The sequence below is a fragment of the Epargyreus clarus genome, unplaced genomic scaffold (assembly GCF_041222505.1).
Source record: "Epargyreus clarus isolate Ecla_fem2 unplaced genomic scaffold, WU_Ecla_fem_2.2 ptg000023l, whole genome shotgun sequence".
Classification (NCBI taxonomy): domain Eukaryota; kingdom Metazoa; phylum Arthropoda; class Insecta; order Lepidoptera; family Hesperiidae; genus Epargyreus; species Epargyreus clarus.
Window position 1 is genome coordinate 12080562 of NW_027332230.1, and position 23156 is coordinate 12103717.

General features: G+C 34.5%; 2 protein-coding genes across 2 annotated transcripts; one reads left to right on the plus strand and one right to left on the minus strand.

The window, feature by feature from the left end:
• Positions 1-939: 939 nt before the first annotated feature.
• Positions 940-2164, minus strand: mRpL27 (mitochondrial ribosomal protein L27). The gene is made up of 3 exons (XM_073085921.1): positions 1987-2164; positions 1751-1914; positions 940-1205 (listed from the first exon to the last, which is right to left on the minus strand). Exons 1-3 carry the CDS (start codon positions 2033-2035, stop codon positions 1002-1004), a joined length of 417 nt encoding a protein of 138 aa, XP_072942022.1. The 5' UTR covers positions 2036-2164; the 3' UTR covers positions 940-1001.
• A 2018-nt stretch (positions 2165-4182) lies between these two features.
• On the plus strand, positions 4183-23156 carry LOC140751869 (cytochrome P450 4d2-like). Its single transcript, XM_073085961.1, has 11 exons — positions 4183-4369; positions 7884-7990; positions 8366-8456; positions 9413-9598; positions 10217-10286; positions 13124-13320; positions 13866-13975; positions 15906-16039; positions 16740-16840; positions 22217-22396; positions 22868-23156. The coding sequence occupies exons 1-11, from the start codon at positions 4219-4221 to the stop codon at positions 23017-23019; spliced, it is 1479 nt and encodes a 492-aa protein (XP_072942062.1). The 5' UTR covers positions 4183-4218; the 3' UTR covers positions 23020-23156.

Sequence of the window (23156 nt, forward strand, 5' to 3'; positions counted from 1 at the left end):
CGGACACATTAGCGTCATAGGATCGTATCCAATCGTGGTCCTATGACGCTTTAATCTGCCTATTTTAAGAACAAATGTCCCTACAGTGAAACATTTTTGATTTATGTGGAAACGTTATACTTTTGCGGAAACTAAAGCTAGGAAAAATTGTAAATAAAATAGTTATTTAGTCAGTTAGGCCCGACCTTTATATGATAAATCCTTGACGATCCTATTTCGTTTTATTAGCCAAACCTACATCCATTATTAATTGTAATTTATGTTCTTACTGTTTAATATTTTTATTACCTGCCCTGCACTGCACAAAAAAGGGCTTAAATAGCTTAGCATTTATAAAGTATTTGTATATTTCATATTTTTGTTTGATAAAACCTAATCAGTTTCCATAGCAGTGGGGCCCCATTTTTTTATTTGCCCCAGGGCCCTTGGTTACCTAGCTACGCCACTGATTGAAAGGGAGACAATTCTGGTAGACATACTGGGCTAGTATAGAATATACTTGACAGAACCAATATGGTATGACTCCCTAAAGTATGGGAGGTAGCAAAACCACACCTATTTGTAACACCTAACATTTCTTGCGTTTTAGTGGAGTGTGTATGCAAGCTGTTATACATCTGAGGCTGAATACCTGAGACCTCGGAGTGGCAACTCATCTGTGATTGGCTTCAGGTAGATCACTGTTCCGTATATAGTTATTAATAGAAATCTTTGGACGACACTAATTACTTTTCATCTAATGACCTGCATATTCCTTTGCTACTAAATCTTATAAAATATAAATAATATTGATTTACAAATTGTCATGTCCAACATAAACCTCAGATATAAGAAAGGAAGCAATAGTTTTAAAATTTCAAGAACTACATCAGCAAACGTGGAGGAACCTGTAATGCCCATTAGTGACACTAAATTATAAAAGAAAAATAAAAAACAAAATCTATTAAATAATATATTACCTAAAATAACTAAACAAAATGACTAAAATATCGGGCTTAACACTAAACTTCATCTATCAACTTAAATCTCTGATGTTGTGGTTCTGGTATGACATTGAAATATTTCTTAAATATGGTCTGTTGCTCCCGGCCGGCGTAGTGGCGCTGGACCCACGTGTGGTCCCAGAAAGGGTCGAACTTCTCACAGGTGATCACCACTTTGCCTGCCTCCATTGCAAACAGTGACCCGTTGCGTCCAAATCCAACCTGAAAATTATAAATGTAGTATGTAATTATTGTCTTTACCACACTTTTATTGGCTTGGATTGTATCTATGTAGTATGTGTGTATGTAATGGAATCTTTGAACTCGATTTTTACCCAGTTTGAACGGTCCGATTAATTTATAATTTTGAACAATTATCAAGGACCAATGACAATACACAACTTGAATAAATTTATCCCATTCTCCTAACAGAATGTTTTTCGCGTGCGATTTTAGCGTGGTTTTTAGTTTTTAAACTATAATTATTCATGTTAACCTAGTGGTTTGAATCTCGGGCTTTCAGTCAGGGGGTCGAAGTTTGATGTAGTATGGCATATGGTTCTTAACACTTCTACCGATAGCACTAGTAAGATCAGGTTTTGAACTCAAATCATATAGAATATCTTATCTAAGTAGAAGCCCACTACATAAGTATTATTAAAAAAACGATATGCCAATATGCATCCAATACTTTCTTTACCCTAAAGTAACGAGCATTATATGGAACCTCTCACTTTAAGATTTTATACGTGATCAATGTAACTTACATTCAAACCAGGATGGAACCTAGTCGTCCTCTGAGTTGCCAATATGGAACCAGCTTGAACCTGGTGGCCGTCTTGAACCTTCCACCCTCTGTGTTTCGGCCTCACTTTACCATTCGTGTTCTTCGTACTACCACCCGTCTTTTTACTGGCATGTCGTACAAATTCTGTTAAAACAAACATGAATTACGAAACGACAAATAAAAACTGTACTAAACAAATTATCTTAGCCATTATACCTGACAAGTGTGAAGACTTTACAGTCCCACTCAGAATATAATTCCACATAGTTTCGTATGTTCTTATGCTCTGTCAAATGTAAATATGCAATATTATTGTAATATACTAAAGGACAAATTTTGTAGAGTATAACATAACCTCAATTCAATTCTTATGTGACAACTGACTGACAAATGACGGCTGAAATGACAATTTCACTGATTTATTCTTAACTTAAGGCCTCAACTTCTTGCTCTTTAGCTTTTCTATTTCAAGCTGATTATTTCAAAATGGTAGTTGACGTTAAAGTTTTACTTTCTAAACGCTTTATGTGTGACAAAGATAATAAAATCTCTAAGGATAAGGCCGTGCTGCTGTTTATGTTCAGTAACATAACACGTTTATATCTGCACATATTATTTTTTAATAAATCACTTATGACTTATTCTTTGATTCATTATGCAATTTTAACTGTTAACTACTAAGATATAGAGTTTAATATCAAAAAAATGTAGGTGGTGCGATATCTGTTGGGGTTTTGTAAATATCGCTTGTCAATGACTGTTAGATCAGTAAGATGGCGCTTGTTTTCTATATACCTCAATGAGAATTCGTTTTAGTTCTAGCTTTTATCATAAGATGGTGTTTTTATTAAATTAATTCTTACTGGTAAATATCGACTGATCAATTTATTTACTTAGCAAAATAAATAAATCCGATTTATACGTCACAGTATTATATATCAATAACTGACTTAACTAATAGTAAAAAACACATTTTAATTCAACATTACTACGACATTGGTAAAATAATAATACTTACAGACATTGCTTCTTTTTTGACATTATTCAAAACATATAAATCTCAAACTAATAAACTTCTTTTCAAAGCCCGCGCCATGCTAACATCGGCGAGCCCACGAGCCATGACTACCGTGAACCGTTTGAATCGTTTGACCCGTTTGAATCATTTGAACGTTTGAGTCGCGTGAGTCACTAGATCCAACGATTCGCACAGTTCGCAACGCGGGTCGCGAGTCATGCAGGTCATTCAGATCAAACAGATCCATTGAGTTAATTTGATCTGATCTGTGAACCGGTTCATAACTCCGGTTCAACCTTATGAGTCGCGACCTGATCTGCAGTTCGCGCGATCTGTTTGAGTTACCCATGTTTAGCTCGAGGTACTATGCGCGCTTCGTATCGTACACAATGTTTGTACATATAAAATGCATAGATAAGTATAAAATGTAGGTAATGTTTTTACCATAACGTACGCCCTAAATAGCCCAAAAGGCATGAAGGATTTTAACATAATATAAGGTGTCGTTGGATTCTAGATTGTCGGAGTGACTATAATATTGGTATTCATTTTGTTTGCTAACTGATATTCTTTATTTTTTATGAATAAATAAAATCCTCAAATTTTCTATATTTATTAATTATGATCGAATTTCTATCAACGAGCAAAAAGTAGCTTTACATTTTATTTAATTATTATATCATTGGACGTTGTTTCCAACGAATAAACATAAATTGTGTATTTTTTTTTATCTGTTTATTTATTAACTTATGTTATGTTTGATGCAAAAAGTAAAAGAAATTCTAAAAGGAGACCGCCACATTTACTACTTACTATCAATAAAAGACATTATGACAACAAGACTACAATAGAAAGAAGTACTTATATTAAAAATCTGAAAATTACGTAAATTATGAAACGATATAAGTACTTACTTACGTATTGATAATCGATTTACTCAAACCATCTCTCAATCCAACAATAAGGGATTCCTACTTCCACCCGATAGCCTAGTGGTTGAAACGCGGCGTCTCAACCGACGGGTCCGAGGTTCAAATGCCTGGCATGCATATCTCCTATAAGGGGAATTTTCTCTCGCCGAACTCGACGAAGTCTTCCTTAACAAATCTATTACGTATACAGTCACGCTATGTTTTTTCTGAGTATTGTCAATATCGTTATTATATGTTCTATGCCTTCTAGTAAATACATTTGTCCCGACTAAGCTTAGCGAGTACCTATAGGTATAAAGTAAACTGCAATTTATAACAAGGAACATGCGTCTTACGAACACACTAGGGGCGTAATAAATTCATGATAACTCAGTAACACTCATTAACTGTTCGGTCGATGTATCGTGGTAGACGTATTTGTACGTTATAAACACGCGAATCGTATAATTATAACCAGTGCAGTAATTATTATAGTATCTAGATTGTTTTGAAGCTAAAATGATTGTGTTATTGACAATAATTGCGTCAGTGGTCGCAATAATTTCATCCTGGTTATATTTACTTCGCGATTGCAAGGATCTTAATGTACCCGGGCCGTCGCCCCTTCCAGTTTTGGGTAATGCACTTCTGTTTCTAGGAAAGCCAACGAGTAAGTATTTTTAAGAATTCCACAACAAAAACATTTAAATATCTTTATCTTACTTATCAGGTCATATAGGTTGGTACGTCATGAATATTATGTTTTTATTTCATATTTATATTACTTATTCGTATAATTGGTAATCAGGTGAATATATTTAAATCATTAAAATAAAGCAATATTATATCATCGAAATCATTTACTATGTGAATCTATATAACAACAATAAAAGATTATCTTGTCTTGTACCCAACGATTGAGTGAAGTACGTACGCAAACACAGTTAAAGTTGAATGTTGGTTTGAAAAAAACGTGTTATTAAGTAAAAGATTAAAAAGATAATATCAAGTATTTCGGTTCGTACTTCAAAATAAATAATGTCATACGTATTATTTTTTTAATATTTCCCGCGAAGAAGAAATATAGTCAAATGGTGATTGTTGTTGAGTCAAATTCACATGTTCTTAGCACCAAAATGTACTTATTTACACAAAGTAATGTAATAAATGTAATTAATGAAAATGTAAACGTTTTTCAAGGTTAAGCAATTACTTATTCTTGGCAGTTTCCAGATATTGTGTGTCACTGTCAATAAAACTATCTACACGTAAAAATTAAAACTATCTGCACGTATCTTTATCAAAAACCTATACATTCATTTGGTACCTACCTATTTATTTGTCAGATTGAACAAACACCGCAAACCTAATACTGATGGATGTAAGAGAATCAAAATTTCATTAAATATAAATTACTTAGTCGTCTCAGAAGACTTTTTGAAAGTTTGTCTTGTGTTTATATCAGGGAGCTGGTAGTAGAGATGAAAGCTTATAAATAATATACAGAAAAAATCCAAAGTATTGTATATGAACGCAGTAGGTATAGATGTAGAAAGAGTTGGAACCTTAGTTTATTTCTAAATATAGGTTCAAGTTCAGGTACGTGAAGCCCGTTTAGGCACGTGCCTGTTTCCGCTTTCCTGATCTCTTATCAATAAGTAGGCAACCCACACACTAATAGATCGAAGCAATCAATCAACTACCTATAGAATGGATCAGATAGTAGAGTAGACGTGGAAACTCAATCGTGGATCGACGATGGTTCAATCATGGATCGATCGCCGTCATTGTTTTAAATATCGACTGATATCCATTCATATAATAACTACATACTCGTATATCATTGCTGCTATCCGTCGAACAGAAGAAGGTACAAGGACCCCAAGGATGGATCGATTTCTGTATGTCTTCCAAAATCTAAATATATATATCAAGTGACATAATGTCACGTGCGTAGATAAACTCGCAATGCGTGTACGCATGTACCTGTTTACCATAATACAATCATTTAGATTCAGTTTTGCTTAGTATACGAATAACGATATCTTCTATGCCAATTTATTTAGGCTGTAAGTTGTTTACCTACCTTTTTATTATATTTATACTAAGGTATGTAGGTAAAGGTCACAAGACGATTTCCTTCACCTTTTTACGTCAACGAATATCCGTCCTTATGTCCAGTAATACTTTTATGGATTGATATATAAATTGACCAGCTGCCCTTGCGGCCACTTTTGTTAAAAGTGTAACATGTCAACCGAAAGTACCTACATACCCAAGTTTTAACGAAATAACAAATTTTCATATATTATGGCTAATAGCAAATAGTAAAATACAAATTAAACAGGCACATTAGTGTCTCCAATCAGCTAGAACTTAAAATTGTTAACTGGAGGAAGAACACCCTAGGTTCTCTTTACAAGTTCGTCGGGTAAGGGTTAGAGTTTCGAGGAATTATTAGATCTCGTGTCTACGTCATCTCATCTTCATCGCACCATGAACTAGGCGATGGCGCATGACGTTACCTGGCCCACGGCAGCCGTTCGCAACTACTGGCTGACATATCAGAGTTCCACCGACATGTTTTCTTTCGTTCAAGATCATTTTTAAATTATTTGTCCAAATTATTTAGTGTGGGTATCTAAAAGGTAGAGTGTAGCCTACACTTAGACAGCAAAATGTGTGATAAGGGTATTTATTTTGTAAAGAATTATTTAAATACTTTAGAATACGAAATTATAAGAACAACCAAAATATTACAAATATTGCCATGCGTCCTATGCACAACTACGCATACGGAGGTACGGGCGACTTTTGAAACTTTATTCATGGCCCCATAGATTAGTAAAGATACTTCGCCGCCTTGAAATTGTATGAAGCCACAAATGGCTTATTATCGTAAGTTCTTTTTTTGAATAACTTTTTGAAAAATGGTGATTAAACTTTTTTTTCTTCAGGGCTCGATTCTTTCAAGTGTTAAGAAGATACTAGAATTTTTTCAAATTTTTAAAATCACATTTTATGTTATAAAAAAAATATTTTTACTGCTGAACTCTCTTTAGCGGCGGCGCGCGCATGCCGTAACTGCCGCGCGGAGCCCTATTTTCAACGTCTAATTAAAATTATAAATAATGGAGATAGAATTCCGGGAGTTAGGACTGTTTTATTGGAAATTTCTTCCTCTTTAACGAGCTTTTTACAAAATTTCTTAAATGTTAATATTTTTCGAGTTATTAACAAAAAACGAAACAACATTTTTTTTTCATCTTATTTTGTTAATAACAATTGCAATTTTTAACCTGCACCAAAATCCTTCAAAAACATTTTTCTAGAGGTGATTACGAATCGAATGAGCCATCGCTCATATTTTTAGGACCTTTATCTCTATTTTTCACGTTTTTGAACTTGTTGACTAGACTAATAGTTTGATGCATTTGCCTCATATATCGTAATTAATATAAGAAATAATGCTAAATTCCAAATGCGCGCGAAAGGATAATCTGTATAGTCTGTGTTAAGGTATAATATGGCAGTTTATTGTAAATGATTCATAATTACGAATCCTAATTGGATACCTCAAATAAATGTTTGTCGTATTATTTCAAATGTAATTACATATTTACGGAATTCTAAGGAAAGTAATTACTGTAATGTATACTTTAAGAGGTTAATTTAAATGTAGAATTAAATTATGAGTGCAGTCATGAGTCAATGATTCAATATGGTAGGTATGTAAAATCTACATACCTATACCAAGTAGTAAAGAAAGAATTTCGCAGCCACGTAAAACAATAATAAAATCATGTGCATATTATCTATATAGGTTGGGTATAAATAAACAAAGGGGATCCAAATAAGTCATTAATATTTCAAATCAAAAACCATAAAAAACGTGTAATATTAACGAAAAAAAAACAAATATTATTTGAAAATCTTATATTTTATAAAATCCAATTTTACATAAATTATCATCGTCAGCTTTATCATTATAGTCCGCGCCAAACTGCTAGTCCGCTCTGAAGGTGCTGCGAGCCGGTATACTCATACAATTCACTATGGCGACGCGATTTATTTCTATATTCAGAGCGGACTAGCAGTTTTATGCGGATTATGCCATCCTTTTCTCGAAGCAGTTCAGGCCATGTATTTTAGCCGTAATGCAACAGATATGTATTTGCTTTCAGATTTCATACCACTTCTGAAATATTTAAAGGACTCTTACGGAAATGTTACTCGAGTTCATTTGCTACACAAAAGATACATGATTCTCTACCACCCCAAGTATGTAGAGGTACGTATACGACCATGGAAAAGATAGAGATTGCATTTTTTATGTAATACGCATTTCTCTATAATATTGGCCAGTATTTGTCAAAGTGGGCGATAACGTCAACTCGATACTTAACGCCGGCATGATGATGAAGGGTAAAAGAAAATCAGTGCGATAGTTAATTTGTGTTTTTCTAAATAGACAAAATACGGAAGATTGCAATACTACTCGTAGTTTTCTCCAGGCCCTATCCAGCTGTCGTATATTTATCGTATCGTATTTGTCGTCAAGTCTGTCAGTAGGCCAACTCATTAATTAATATACCAAACTTTAAAGGATACTGAACCCTAAATAATAAAACATTAAATAGACCTGTGACATTATCAAATTTTGCAGCCTCTGGTATCGCGCATGGACTTGATAACTAAGGGCAGGTCATACTACTTCCTCAGACCGTGGCTAGGCGACGGTCTTCTTACTTCAGAAGGTATGTAAATCGGCGGTAAGCGGTAGTAGGCGGTAAATCTACGAATTTTAGTTATTTATACATAAGGGGGAAAACTGGCTTGCAGTCCATCTGATGGTGATCGCTGCCGCCCGTAGACATCTGTGACCATACAGAACAGGTTCTACCTAAAATCGATCATAGATGCGTTGCCACTGTCCCTGTAGTCTCTGGAATAGAATAGGGCTACGGTATCCCCTGCCTGTCGTAAGAGGCGACTAAAAGGGCGCTTCCGGGGTTGCGGACGGCAAGAGTGGGAGCTCAAACCATCTAGCAAGCAACCCGGGAAGGACGACGGTATGTGTGGTCGCATACTGTCGTAAACACCAGATGGTGTGGAAAAAGCCAAAAGTACTCCCCCAGGGCAGAGCCCGATCGGGGCATCGCGCTTGGAGGACTCCGGTTGTGTTCCCTCGGAGATCCCGGAGTTCTCCAACAAGCGTTGAGGACGGCCACCGGGGGGGTTTTAGTGCGGAAAAATCCCACATAACCCGGCGTCGCTCCCACGTCGTCGGGTACCTTTTGAAGGTTTCCCCCTCGTAAACAAAAACAAAAAAAAAAGATGCGTTGCCACTCCTGATGCATTGACTCCTCATATGTAAGTCAGACGTCATCCACGCCCTTCTATCGAAATGAAGAACCACATCTAAAATAGCCGTAATACTTCCCTGGTAGGACCATAGTGACTTTACCACCATATATTATTGTGTGCAAAGACTTGGACTGAAGCCTTCAAGTCAGTGGACCGCATGGTCTTCTTGAGATCTATAACATCATCGCTAGCAGTAACATTATAACATTGAGTTCTTTTTGCTGCTTCTATAATAGAAAGGACAACATCGCATAGAAATACTAAGATATTGCTACTATACTATGCGACTATAGCGGTGAAAGTGTACGAAGCATGTTGAAAAATGACACTTTTTTAACTATTTCAGGTACCCGGTGGAAAATCCACCGAAAGTTCCTGACACCAGCATTCCACTTCAATATTCTACAGAATTTCCTGCCAGTGTTTCAGAAGAACGAGAAAATATTAATAGAGACACTTAAAAAGACTGTCAGTGGACCGTCGGTAGACTTATTCCCCATCATGGCGCTAAATGCTCTTGACAATGTAACAGGTTTGTAATCAAAATCAAAAATCAAAAATTCTTTATTTAAACAAGTATGTAGATTACAAGTTTTCGGGACTTTCCTGGTAAGTTTATATAAACCTGTGGTAGGAGCTCCGCTCTTATCTGTGGTCGCCTTTGTTTAAATAAGGTCTATGCACTTTTGTTGTTGTTTGTAATGCATTATGCCTTATTAATAATTTATGAAGTTAAAAATTTAATTCTTTATTATTGTTTGAATACAATCAATTAATTTTAAAGTTTCATTGTTGTAGCAATTCTATTCCTAAGCACGAATAAGTATAATTTGTACTGTGATTTTTATCCGATTTCCTGGAGGAAAGAGGTCATCGTTCATAATTTTCGTTTTACGCCATTTCGTCTTCGTTTTATTCGTCACATGTTTTATTAATACGTACAGTCTTGTTATAATAAGTTACAATTGCCTCTTTTCCTTGGTAATTCGCAAGAAGGTAGGTAAATATCACTTTCGCAATCAAAGCCGTAGGAGGACACTTAAAATATATAAGTACATCCCTCAATATATGTAAATTACAACATATAGATGTTAATTACATACATGTTTTGTATACGTCATCCATTAATATTATTTACATTTCGTTACAGAATCTATAATGGGCGTTTCGATCAACGCACAAAAAAACAGCGAATCAAAATATGTAAAATCAATTGAAGCGTAAGTAAAGTTAAATAATTATAAATAATTTATATTCACACCCTAGGAATAAGTATATTATATTATTACTAGCTGACCTGGCAAACGTTGTGTTGCCATATAAATAAAAAAAATGTTAAAGGTGAACAACGCTTTTCACTTAGGGGTATGAAAAATAGATAGCAGCATATAATGAGCTGAATATGCATATAAAATTTGGTGAAAATGGGTAAAGCCGTTTCGGAGGAGTACGGTAACTAACACTGTGACACGAGATGTTTATATATAACTTAATGATTATATTTCTGTACTTACTTACGCACTAATATTTAGAAATATCAGACAATTTTGAAAAAATCTACGCATTTGATGGGCTATTTAATTATAACATTACGAACGAATTATTAGAATCATAGAAAGCTTTTGACACTGTCAAAATACCCATCGCCCGTTAGCTTCTACACATATCCCTTCCATGTCTATGTGATTTTGTATGTCCCTTATAAAGGAAAATCTTTATGAATAGACGGATTGAAACGATTAACAGGAATTTAACTATATCAAGATTTAGTACACTTATAATAAATACCACATAAATACTAATAGACATGAATAAACCTATACCTACAGAATAGAACAAAGAACACGTGACAGTACAATGTAAGGAACCGCGTCAATTATTCAGTAAGTAATGTTACTAAGAAACCTAATAACAAAGATTAATTTAATTTAATTTAATAAGGGGGCAAAGGGCATCCACTATGTATGGAGAGGGGTTTGAGCTATATCGGGATATTGGGCAACTACCACCTTTTTGTTTTACAAGAAACAATCTAACATTACGAGAAACCTAATTAAATAACTATTCAAACACACGAAAAATCATTTATTTACACGAAAAATACGAATTAGAATCAATCTCACGTGAGATCAGGAGAAAGGGGTCTAGGCAAATGTAACGAAATCTCACCAAGAGAGGAATACCTCACATAATGTTTGTGTTTATTCATTTTTAGACGTACTTAATTCAAAAAATATTTCTTGTTTTTCTCGTTTTCAGTACTCATTAGCTACGTTCAATTATTTATATTATGACTGTCGTTTATGAAAATAAAGTAATTAGCTTACTCTGAAGGCATTGAAACATAGTCCCAAGGTTGGTTACTTTCAACGTTAACTTATTTAACACAGGTAATTTGAAAGTTTAACATTAATTGATTGTCATAACAGATAAATTATTATAAAATAAAGATTACGCAAAATACGTAATAACCTACAAAAGCATTCATATGTGTGAAACTAAGTGAATTTATTTCGCCTGGTAGCTCTTGTAGGTACTAATATACTATCAGTGATGTGCACACATTTGTAATTAAAAATGTATTAACGGATCGAAACACAATCCAATTAAGGAGATCTGGCAATAATGAAGTGAGATTGCAGTTGTCTGTTCTCGAAGTTTTATGTCTCTTTTTACTCGTTTAGGATTTAGGAAAATAAATCTAGAAAATAACAGCTCAATCTGATACCAGGGAGTGGGTCAAATTGAGCTTGCAAGATTTGATCCAAACATACATACATATAATGCAAGTGAAATAAAACCTTATACAATACTAGCTGACCCGGCAAACTTTGTACCTCAAAATCTATTTATCAAATATATTTCATATAAAATATAGCCCATGTTACTCGTAGATAATGTAGCTTTCGAATGGTGAAAGAATTTTTAAAATCCGTCCAGTTGTTTCTGAGCCTATTCATTACAACCAAACAAACAAAGTTTTCCTCTTTATAATATTAGTGTAGACAATTTATTGGGTTGTTCGGAAAGTCATTTCGTTTATTTTCGTGAAAATGAAAGACAATTCTCTTATAATGTATAAATATTTTATAAAATTATATATTGGCCATTTTGGCCCAACACCTTAAGCCATCTTTCTGGTAGGAGCGTGATTCCACGTTCTTAATTTGTTTGGTCGATTCTTGCAAAAAACTGTTGCAGGTGATTTTTGACCTCTTTATTTCAAGTAAAGGTTTTACTGTCCAAAAATATTGCAGTGATCGGAAAAAATAATAATCGGAAGGCGCCAGATCTGGAGAATATGGCAGGTGTGGTGGAGTAACTTATTCGCTTCAAAAATGGATCATTTTCGTGACGTTTCGGGAGCAGATCATAGACGTCGACGCGACGACGCAAATTTTTCATCGTGAGAAATCGGGGGACTCATATATCGAACTTCAAGCTTAAACCCAGGCCTTTCAAGTGGTCATAAACGGTTTATTTCCATAAATTTAAACTCTGGCCGATCTCACGTATTGTTATTGGCAGGTTTGCATTAACTAATGCCTTTATCAGCTTTAATCGGCCTACCAGAACGTGGTGCATCTTCGACATCAAAATTGCCGGATCTAAATTTTATAAACCAGTTCTGCCACTGGCGTACTGACAACACATCTTCTCCATACCCATTATTTAATGTTTTTCTGACTTGAACAGTATTTTTACCTTTTCTATAGTAAAAAAGTAAAATATGACGAAAGTGCTGCTTATTGCTCTCCATATTTAAAAGAGCACCCACCAATAAATATTGCATAAAATCAATTGAACTTATTCACACACAAGCCTTGCTATATCAGCTGTAAAAACATATAATGACAATGTGACTTAAGTGTGAAGTTAGCTGTGAAAAAATACAATTAAATTCTCTATTGGGAAAAAACGAAATGACTTTCCGAACAACCCAATATTGGAGGATGGAAGTAACAAGGACTTAACGAGGACTATTTGCCTTTGATTGTAACCAACGACATCTAGTTTAAAAAAAAAATAATGACATGTCTAACTATGTTTATTACAGTTTAACTAAAATTATAGCGATGAGGATGCGTAACCCGTTCGTAGCAGAAGACGCTATTTTCAAATTGACTTCATACAAAAGAATACAGGATGAAGTACTGAAAGTGTTACATGGACAAACAAAAGACGTTATTAGCAAACGACGCAAGGAATTGAAAATTTTAAATATAACCCAGTTGGATCCTCAATCGGAATTAGGTATGTACCTACTCATAAGGTTTGAATATCATATACTTTGCCTTGAGTCTCTTAAAATACCAGTAGGATTTGAAAAAGGTTTCGAAAAGGCTTGACTTGGATCCTTTTCTTCGTAGCAAAAAATCAAGCTTACGAAAAAAACATTGTCAAAAATCATCGTCCAATCGATATACCTACAAACGTATATCGATTGGACGATGATATAAGACATACTTTTCCGAGACGTTCCAGTTTAGTCCTTAAGGGTAGCAGCCCATCTGTGGCCGATCTTAATTAAAAATCAAAAAATCCTATCTAGGGTTGAAAACATATGTCCATGCAGTAGCCACTTACCATCAGATGGACTGCATGCTCGTCTCCTACTCGTATATTGTATAAAAAATCAATTGAATACTGGAGTATAGTCCGCGCAAAACTGCTAGTCCGTTCTGAATATAGAAATGAGTTGCGTCGCCATAGCAAATTGTATGACTACACCAGCTGCTCGCAACAACTTCAGAGCAGACTAGCAGTTTGTGCGGAGACTATACCTACACTCATTGTAGGTATACGAAACAAGCACGCATTTTTGGACTTGCTCCTGTTAGCGGAAACAGATGGCCAGAGGGTCAGCGATGAACACGTGCGAGAAGAGGTCGATACCTTCATGTTCGAGGTGAGCAAAAAACTAATATAAATAACAATAACTTTAAGTTATGTGTTAGGGTTGCCAACCGTACTAAAATACAGGATGGATTTTTGGAGTTTACTCCTTAAGAAACGATTTGAGTTATAAGGCCCGGTAGGTACGGAAATTTTATGAGGAGTAAAATCAAGTGTAACACGAAAAGTTGAGGCGTAACGTAGAAAGAGACAAACATATATATCTGTAGGATTGAACGTGTAAAAGAATGAGATGGAATACATTACACAGCGTATCTCATTCTCGGGGTCTCTTCTTTGCGCGATACTTCGTAGTCTCACTGTATAGTTCACTACCTCCAGTCTGAGAGTTGAATGTGTGCGTATGTTTGTACGTGTGTGTTGCGCGCTAGATATGGTACAACTATTGATGCGGTGTTTTCACGATTCATAACTCATGTAACTTCCGAAGTTCATGTATCGTATTTCAGTTACCACAAACCTATAATTACAGTATTTAAGAATGATATTATAATTCAAAGTGAAAGAAATCAATTATCCTAAAATTGGATTTGTATAAATTGAACACAATTATTATTATTATTTATATTATTTTGTAACATACTTTATGTAATACGCATTATTGAAGTAATATAAATAATCCGAATAATTACAGATATATGTTTGTTTCTCTTATCATTTTAGCAGATGCGTTCATTTACCCTTTTTTTCTATTCGATATATATCATAATTATCGTTCGTAAGGAGTAAACTCCAATCGTGCGTCGTAGCTGACACACACACACTTTTTTTTTAAATGTGCATTGTTGTCCAAATCGAAACTTTAAGGAATATCGAAAAATGCATAAAGGAGTTAATTTTGATATATACTCATAAATACGAGACTAATTTTGATATATACTAAAAAATATTATTAAAAAATTCACCATTTACCTAGTTATTGTATAACTTATAGTTTAAAAATTTATGAGTAGAGTTTACGAAAAAAAAAATGTTTACAAATTATATTAGGTCCTCATAATTTTTTTCCTATTTTTTTCTAAACTACTATTATAATTGGCAATGTTTTCTGTAAGAAATACTATTTATCTTCAAAATGGTGGCAACCCTAAACGCAAATTATCAACAGAGACACATAATTTGCATATTGTGTTGATTAATTGTTTCCTCGTTGTGGCATTTTTAATACCATTGTGAAACAATAGGTATCAAAATTATCATCGAGATCTGCATACCAATTTGAGTATCAAAGGTTTTCAAAGTCGACAAGCATCAAAATAATGAATTTACAGATGTATTCTCGACATTAATGTGTGTCGCCATTTCGAATTGAGGTCTACAAATTCTACTCGTAAAGACTAACTCCCATTATTGATATTAGTATTCTATCATATGTTATGCCTATCTCAGATTTTTTTAATTCAAGCAGAAATTGTCAGTTACCATTTTTCGGTCGGAAAAAAACTAGCAAAATTGGAAATTTTCAAATGTTGACTTTAGGTAGGCATAACATTGTCCCTGTAGTTCCGGGACCAGAATAGGGCTACGGTATCCCCTTGGAAAATTGTTGGTGTAGTGCCACCAACCAAACCACAAAAAGTAGGCAACACTTAATTTTCTTTTTATAATATAAGAGTAGCAGACAAGCATGCAGTCCACCTGATGGTAAGTGGCTACTGCCGCCCATGGACATCTGTAATCAACCCCAGATAGGATTAGCTATTCCTAGTTGAGGTCGGCCACAGATGCGCCGCTACCCCTGAGGACTAAGCTGGAACGCCTCGGAAAAGTCTGTCTCCCTTACCACACCCTTCAAACCGGAACACAGCAGCGCCTAACACTGCTATTATTAGGTAGAAATAAGTGTGGCGGTGGTGCCGCCAGAGTCGAACCACAAAGAGTTCTATCACCTTCGACCTAACCGTCACACCTTAATGTCACAGGGCCACGACACGACAACCTCAGGAATATGTTTCGCGCTCTACATCTTGTCGAAACATCCAGACGTCCAGGAGAAAATACTCCAGGAACAGAAAGACATCCTCGGCGATGATTTGAACAGAGATCCAACGTACAGGTATGGAATCCCAACTAATATTATCAATGCGAGGGAATTTGTTTGTTACACTTTCACTCCTTAACTTTATAAATTATACCATTATCTATGGTATACACGTTATCAAGGGCACTGATCAGGACACAGGGTACCTTTCATGCCGTTCCTGAGGGATAGATAAAAACTTTTAAATGCGAGCGGGGAAAAGCTAGTTAACTATAAGAAGAATAAATAATATTTAATTGTTACTAGATAAATATCTTATTGAACTTACAAAAACTAGGTCAAGAACGTAATATTGTTAAATTATCTTGTTATATTATTCTACGCATCTCCAGTTCTAAATATAGCGTTGTGGAATTTGACTCCTTGTTGGAATATTCTTCCATCAATTTTAATGAATAGATGATAAAAATATAATATAAATAGTTAACGTCAGCAAACGTGTTTCATTTTTTGTATCGTTTTATTAAGCACCAACTATATTTTATTTAGCAACAACTATAGGTAATATTTATTAAGTATTATATTTATTTAAAAAGCTTTAGGCGGAACATGTACTTTGGTTATGTATTATCGGATAAATACTAATAAATTTGAAACCGTAAGAATTCTCTGTTTTCTTGTTTTCTAGGTCATCTCAAGTGTGGTTTTTTATTTTTACCCACCGTAAAATGGGCTACAGATATTGATAGTAACAAAGAAACTGGTAATTTTACAGCGAGCTTCAGCAGATGAAGTACTTGGAGCAGGTCATAAGGGAATCTCTTCGCATATATCCCTCCGTGCCTTTAATAGAACGACTCATCACCAAAGACACTGGTAAGAAAACACACAAAAATTTGGAAGATGACTAAATAACACATACATCTAAAAGTCTAAGTGCACGCGAAAATTCTAAGATACATCTAGTTTTCCGCATAAAAACACAAACAATAATATTACATTTTAATTAAAAAAAGTAGTTAACCTTGCATACCTAGTCAACATAGAAATCAAGTCAACTTCTTGTACCATTGTAAACAAATAATAACTGTGATGTTAGGTACCTACTTGTAACATTCGAACGAAATTTAGAATTCATACGAATTTTAGATTACTCGTAAAATGTGATCATATTGTCTGTTTTAGATTTATCGACGACGACTTTTCAATACAGTATTGAAGTTATTGGTTTATTTTTGGGGGCTATTGCCTCACAATAGCCTCACACTATAAATACTGTCACAGAATTAATTCCTAGTTACAAAGCAGACCAAAAATTAACACCACCAATCAGAAGCAAAACGAACAGCCAAATTCAGTGTTTAAGTGTCAACTTGATCGAACATCGAAACCTTTTTTTTTCTCGAGGGGGAAACCTTCAAAAGGTACCCGACGACGCGGGAGCGACGCCGGGTTATGTGGAATTTTTACCGCACTAAAAGCAGAGCAGTTTTCGCTCCTCTCACACCACGTAGTGTTTACGACGGTATGCGACCACACATACCGTCGTCCTTCCCGGGTCGCTTGCTGGACGGTTCGAGCTCCCACTCTTGCCGCCCGCAACCCCGGAAGCCCCCTTTTAGTCGCCTCTTACGACAGGCAGGGGATACCGTAGCCCTATTCTAGTCCCGGAACTACAGGGACACGAACATCGAAACCTACGCTCTACATAACAAAAATATATCAATTCATCCATACAATGAAGGAAAAAGATATGCCGTATCCCGTCTTCTTGATCTAGCTTATTAGAAAAGGGTTGCCATTTACTTCAAATACATACAATATCTATTACTACTTCTCACATTTATCATAATCATTTCCACATTAGTATCATCAAATGCGTTACTAGCCTTATATATGTCGAAGATAACAATAAAAATTCAATCCGGTTAAGTTCGTCACATGACTTTAGCAAAATTCTTTCATAGCTTTCAACATCTTTTATAGCATATATTTTTTCTTTTATTATTGTTGCTAATGACGTCATTTCTTATAAAACTCGTTAAACATGCGTTGGCAACTGAGGTCAAATAATATATTTCGAATTAAAGTGAAACAGTCTGTTTGTGAGCGGTCTCTCGAATGTTTTTTTTAGAATTCCGTACGAAAAATAAAGAAAAAACGGATCCCTTATCTCCAGTCACTCGTGCCTCTGTCTGTCCGTCCGTCCGTCATAGCTAGTTTTCTCCGAACCAGTGGGCCAAAAGAGTTGACTTTTTTCATATGGTTGGAGCAGCAAACGAGCTTGCAGCCAAACTGATGCAAACCAACTCCAAATAGAATAGGTTTTGACTGAACTCGACCACAAATGCGTTGCCGCACCCGAGGATCAAAATGATCTCGTCATAGGCTTAATACCTAGTAGTTCAGTTAGTATTCATACTCTTTATTCAGATTTTAAATAGAAAAAGAACATTATGGTAGCATATAATCACTCAGATATCGAACAGTTGAAGGCAAAGTTCGAAATCTCTGCTAGTTAATAAAATTTTATTTTTATTTATGATTATTATATGAATACTATACATTGTATATTTAATCATATTATAGGATTGTGCGTGTGGATTATGAATATGCAAAAAACATTTGGCCGTTAACTTCGATCACTAATAAGAACTAGATACACAATCCCATACAAAAATGAACTTCAAAAGTGGCGTCAAACGTGTTTATAAAATTCTAAGCGACAGAATCTAAAATTAATGCAAAATCAACCTTATCAACATTATTTAAAGGTGTTTTTCAAAAACTGCATACCAAAAGCAATAAATTTTTACGACATAAGCTAGCTGTCATAAGCTATCACTTTGACAGGTTTGTCACTTGGACAAGGAATTAGTGGAGACGAACTATCATTATTTTATACGGTTATTATAAATTATCACTTAATATTTTTATTAGGTCGAAGTAATTAATTTTAATGAACATAATAATAATTTATCAATGAAAGTAATGTGAAGACACAATTTATTATAATGCAAATATATTTAAGTTTAAAATTAAAATATAACCAAATACAAGTAATTTAATTAAAAAATCAACAAGCTGTTTACGCCGTTATCCAACGAAATATATTGCCGCCGACTAAAGAAATATGTAGTAAACCAACATTTATTTCCATTATTTTTACCCGACTGCCAAGGAAGGGTTATGTTTTTCGCGCGTAACTTGTATGTTTGTCTTTATTTATTTGATCGGATCTAACAAACGGCTGGATGAATGTCGACAATTAAGGTGTCATTATATTCGTCTCATTGACCCGAGTGTCCTTAGATAGGTGTTAGAAAAAAATCAAAATGGCGGATTTTTGGCGCGAAATAGTAATATTTCAAAAAAAGTTAACCAAACCTATGGAGTGGGGTATCAAAATGAAGGAAATTAAAAGGAGATTACACACATATTATATGATGTATACATATATATATAACACATCGAGGTGACTGTCTGACTAAATGCGTAAGTTGCTGCGCCAGACACCATATTAAGCAATCTTATTTTAGTGTATCGTTCGTCAATAGACTTTATTATAATAAATCTATGACTATTGCCGCGGCAGTTGGATGAAAAGACATCATAAAATATATTAAATAATAATTTACTTAATTATTTAATTTCACTCATTTACTATTTACTCATTGCCTAACCTTTTAGGTAATACGTTCAATTATTAAACACAAAACAAATATTTTTATATAACAAAAAAAGAAAGAAAATAATTAAATTAAATAAAAAAATATAAAACAATAGCGTCTCAAGTTAGAACAGAGGCACCATGTTACCCGAACAAATCAAGTGGGCATGCAATAGTAAGAATTGTACGTTTAGTAACAGACTTTACAATTTAAATGGTTTATACATTCTGACCTAACCTTAAAGCGCACCCAAATGTCTATTTAGGTGCTTATTTCGTCGCGGCATTTTTTTGTCGCTGATTGTGTATCTAGTTCTTATTAGTGATCGAAGGCCGTTAAGGTCAAGGTTGCTATGTCACGATAAAGAATATCTTAACTATTGGTTGGCGGATTTTATCGAAACTCCCAACATAATATGTATTTATTTAATGATACCTATTACCTAAATACCTACTCCACATCAGAATTGAGGTCTCCGAACTGACAATAATACTCGTGCATTAATATGCAGGAAAATGCACTAAATCATTTTTTGTGTAGGTATCATAAGAATATCAGCGTTTCCAGTTGTTTTGAATAAAGCAGGATTTTACAACCTTTTGAGTAAAAAAATGGATTTTCTGCTTCGACCGTAATAAAAGGGACGTAAATAATATTAACAGCTTCTTTATATACTGGCGTTTTATTTCAGTTTGTTATGATGAAAGTTATAAATAAGAATGTTTTTTTATTAAAATATGTTACTATAATAATAACAACTTCGTTGGGTGTTAATTATATGTTTGTGATGCAATTATGTTGTAAGAACTAACAGAGAACAAAATTTTGGTGAACATTAGTTGAAATTGTGAAAGAATTTTCATCTTCAATCGGATCAGTATTTCCAAATATTAGCGCTTTCAAACAACCAAAGAAACAGACAAACAAACAAACAAAGTAACAAACTTTATCTCTTATGTTATTAGTATAGACAACAACTTACGTAGGAATAATCCCTTAAAATCGTGATTTTAGCTTAATCGGTAGGTTTAACTGATTTATGATATAGTTCAAAGTTTTGACCCTCACATACATACCTAAGGCAAATTAAATAAAAGCTTGTAATAAGCCTGTCATGTCCATGATCATTAGTTGACTTGATTTTCCTATTTCAATTAACTACCTACTTTGTAAATGCAACGTACAATTAGTTATTTTATAGCATGCAGATATAAGAACAGGTTTGTCGTAATAACAACTGCACAACTAAATATAATGGATACTAAATGCAGCTGCAACCTTCATGCAAGGTTGCTTTCTTACTGACAACAAAATAAATGCACATGAGGTGTACGGTCTTTTTTATAATATAGGAGTAGCAGACGAGCATGCAGTCCACCTGATGGTAAGTAAGCCCAAGGACATCCGTAATCAACCCCAGATAGGATTAGATATTCCTACCTGAAGTCGGCCACAGATGCGCCCACAGACCTATAATAGGTCTGTGGATGCGCCGCTACCCGTGAGGACTAAGCTGGAACGCCTCGGAATAGTATGTCTCCCTTACCACACCCTTCAAAACGGAACACACCAGCGCCTAACACTGATGTTATTAGGCAGAAATAGGTGTGGCGGTGGTGCCGCCGGAGTCAAACCACAAAGGGTTCTACCATCTTCAAGGGGTCTTTGACCGCACATTGCTGACCACGCATTTACGCCAATCGTAGAAACATTCAGTGCACGACGTCACGCGTACAAAAAAGACAATTTCGCGAGTGTACTCATTTTATCACTCATACAATTATATCACGCAATAAAATTAATTTCTCTTAAAACCTATCAAACTATCAAAAGGTGGCCCCGACATGATGCATTAAAATTAAATTATAAGTTTTATTGCCGTAAGTAATTTTTGACGCAGTATGTACTCCACAGTAATATTTCTCTGATACGGCATAAATGTGACTGATGTTGGTACATCTGTTGGTACAGATACGACCCATAATTAAAAAATTGTCTCCTATATTTAAAGAATTAAAATTATTAAATTAAACAATTAAAACCCATAACAACAAATACTAAAAATAAAATATATATATATCGGCTGGGTGTCCGACGTACTTTGTTTAATATAATAAATAAACACTTTGGGTTCCTCACTTATTTTAATCAAAAGTACAGTTACTTCATTTCGTAATTAATTTTACAAATTATCACATTTTTCCGGGAGAATCACGACATAATAATTTATTTCGTAACGTAACCATGGCAACCAAAACTAGGCGCCGTCATATACATAAAAGTGGATCCAAATATAAGAAATCAACACCCAAACGTTACCACGTTACGCCATCTGTTTTCACATAACATAATTAGTTGTCAGCGCACACAGCACAGGCACAAAATAATTATATAGTTTTTATTTTTTTCGTATGGGTACAAAACAAATATGTACAGGTCTGTGCAGTATACATTACACGGTAGTATAAAGACCTTCCAATAGATGGCGTTACTTGCTACATTTATATCGACACGGGGTATATTTACCATACCATTTATTTTTCAATAACTATACTATTGTCATTTTAATCATATTTTTCAGATATTGCCGGCATCCACGTAAAGAGTAACACTTCCATAATTATAGACATTTTCCACATGCAGAGGAACCCGGAATTGTTTGAAGATCCCCTAGAATTCAGACCAGAGAGATTTGAATCTCACAACATGAAAAACGCATTCAGCTGGATGGCATTTAGTGCTGGCCCTAGAAATTGTATTGGTAAGAAATAGTTTTTAGCCGCTCGTGGACATCTGTAATCAACCCTAGATAAGCTTAGATTTCAACCAAGCTGATATCTTCGCTACATCTACATCTAGTGTGCTGCTTCACGCTAAGATTGTTCCAAGGCAATGCATTTGTGATCGACTTCAGATAAAATCCATCTTCTATATTGAATTGATTACGTAATATATTTATGGACGGTAATCCAATAAAAGAATACAGGATATTTTTTTAATTATACTTTTACCATTTATTTAGTTTTGGATTTTGCCATCCACGCACACCTAAAAAATCATTATAAGTATTATAATCCTACTAAAATACTAAAATCTACTAAAACAACTTGATTTTTTTTATTTATTTCAATTTAATTCAGACATAGTCTATACTTTGCTAGTATTTACATTGTATTGTATTATAAATGAACGCAAATTACGAGAATAATCCTTTTAAATAACTTTATTCCAGGTCAAAAGTTCGCGTTAATGGAAATGAAAACGACGTTAGCCGGAGTGATCAAGCATTTCAAACTGTTGCCGGTGAATAAGGAACTAGAACTGTGTGCTGATTTAATATTGAGATCGGAAAATGGTGTTCACGTGAAATTCGAAGCAAGATAATATTCTTGAACCATTACTACTGTTTAGGAATAACGGTCGTTATAAAAGATACTTGAAAATGCACATACTCGTAATACGGGAAGGGATGGTGATATTTTAGGATATAAGAAATATTAAACGATATGGCTATTTTTTAA

Bases quoted from the DNA above. Each gene is read 5' to 3' on its own strand.
- mRpL27 (XM_073085921.1), bottom strand. From the start codon at position 2,035: ATGTGGAATTATATTCTGAGTGGGACTGTAAAGTCTTCACACTTGTCA. The intron at 1,915-1,986 runs GTATAATGGCTA...TTGTTTTAACAG, and splicing joins AAAGTCTTCACACTTGTCAG to AATTTGTACGACATGCCAGT. The intron at 1,206-1,750 runs GTAAGTTACATT...TATAATTTTCAG, and splicing joins GGTTCCATCCTGGTTTGAAT to GTTGGATTTGGACGCAACGG.
- LOC140751869 (XM_073085961.1), top strand. From the start codon at position 4,219: ATGATTGTGTTATTGACAATAATTGCGTCAGTGGTCGCAATAATTTCA. The intron at 10,287-13,123 runs GTAAGTAAAGTT...TGTTTATTACAG, and splicing joins TATGTAAAATCAATTGAAGC to TTTAACTAAAATTATAGCGA. The intron at 16,841-22,216 runs GTAAGAAAACAC...CATATTTTTCAG, and splicing joins ACTCATCACCAAAGACACTG to ATATTGCCGGCATCCACGTA.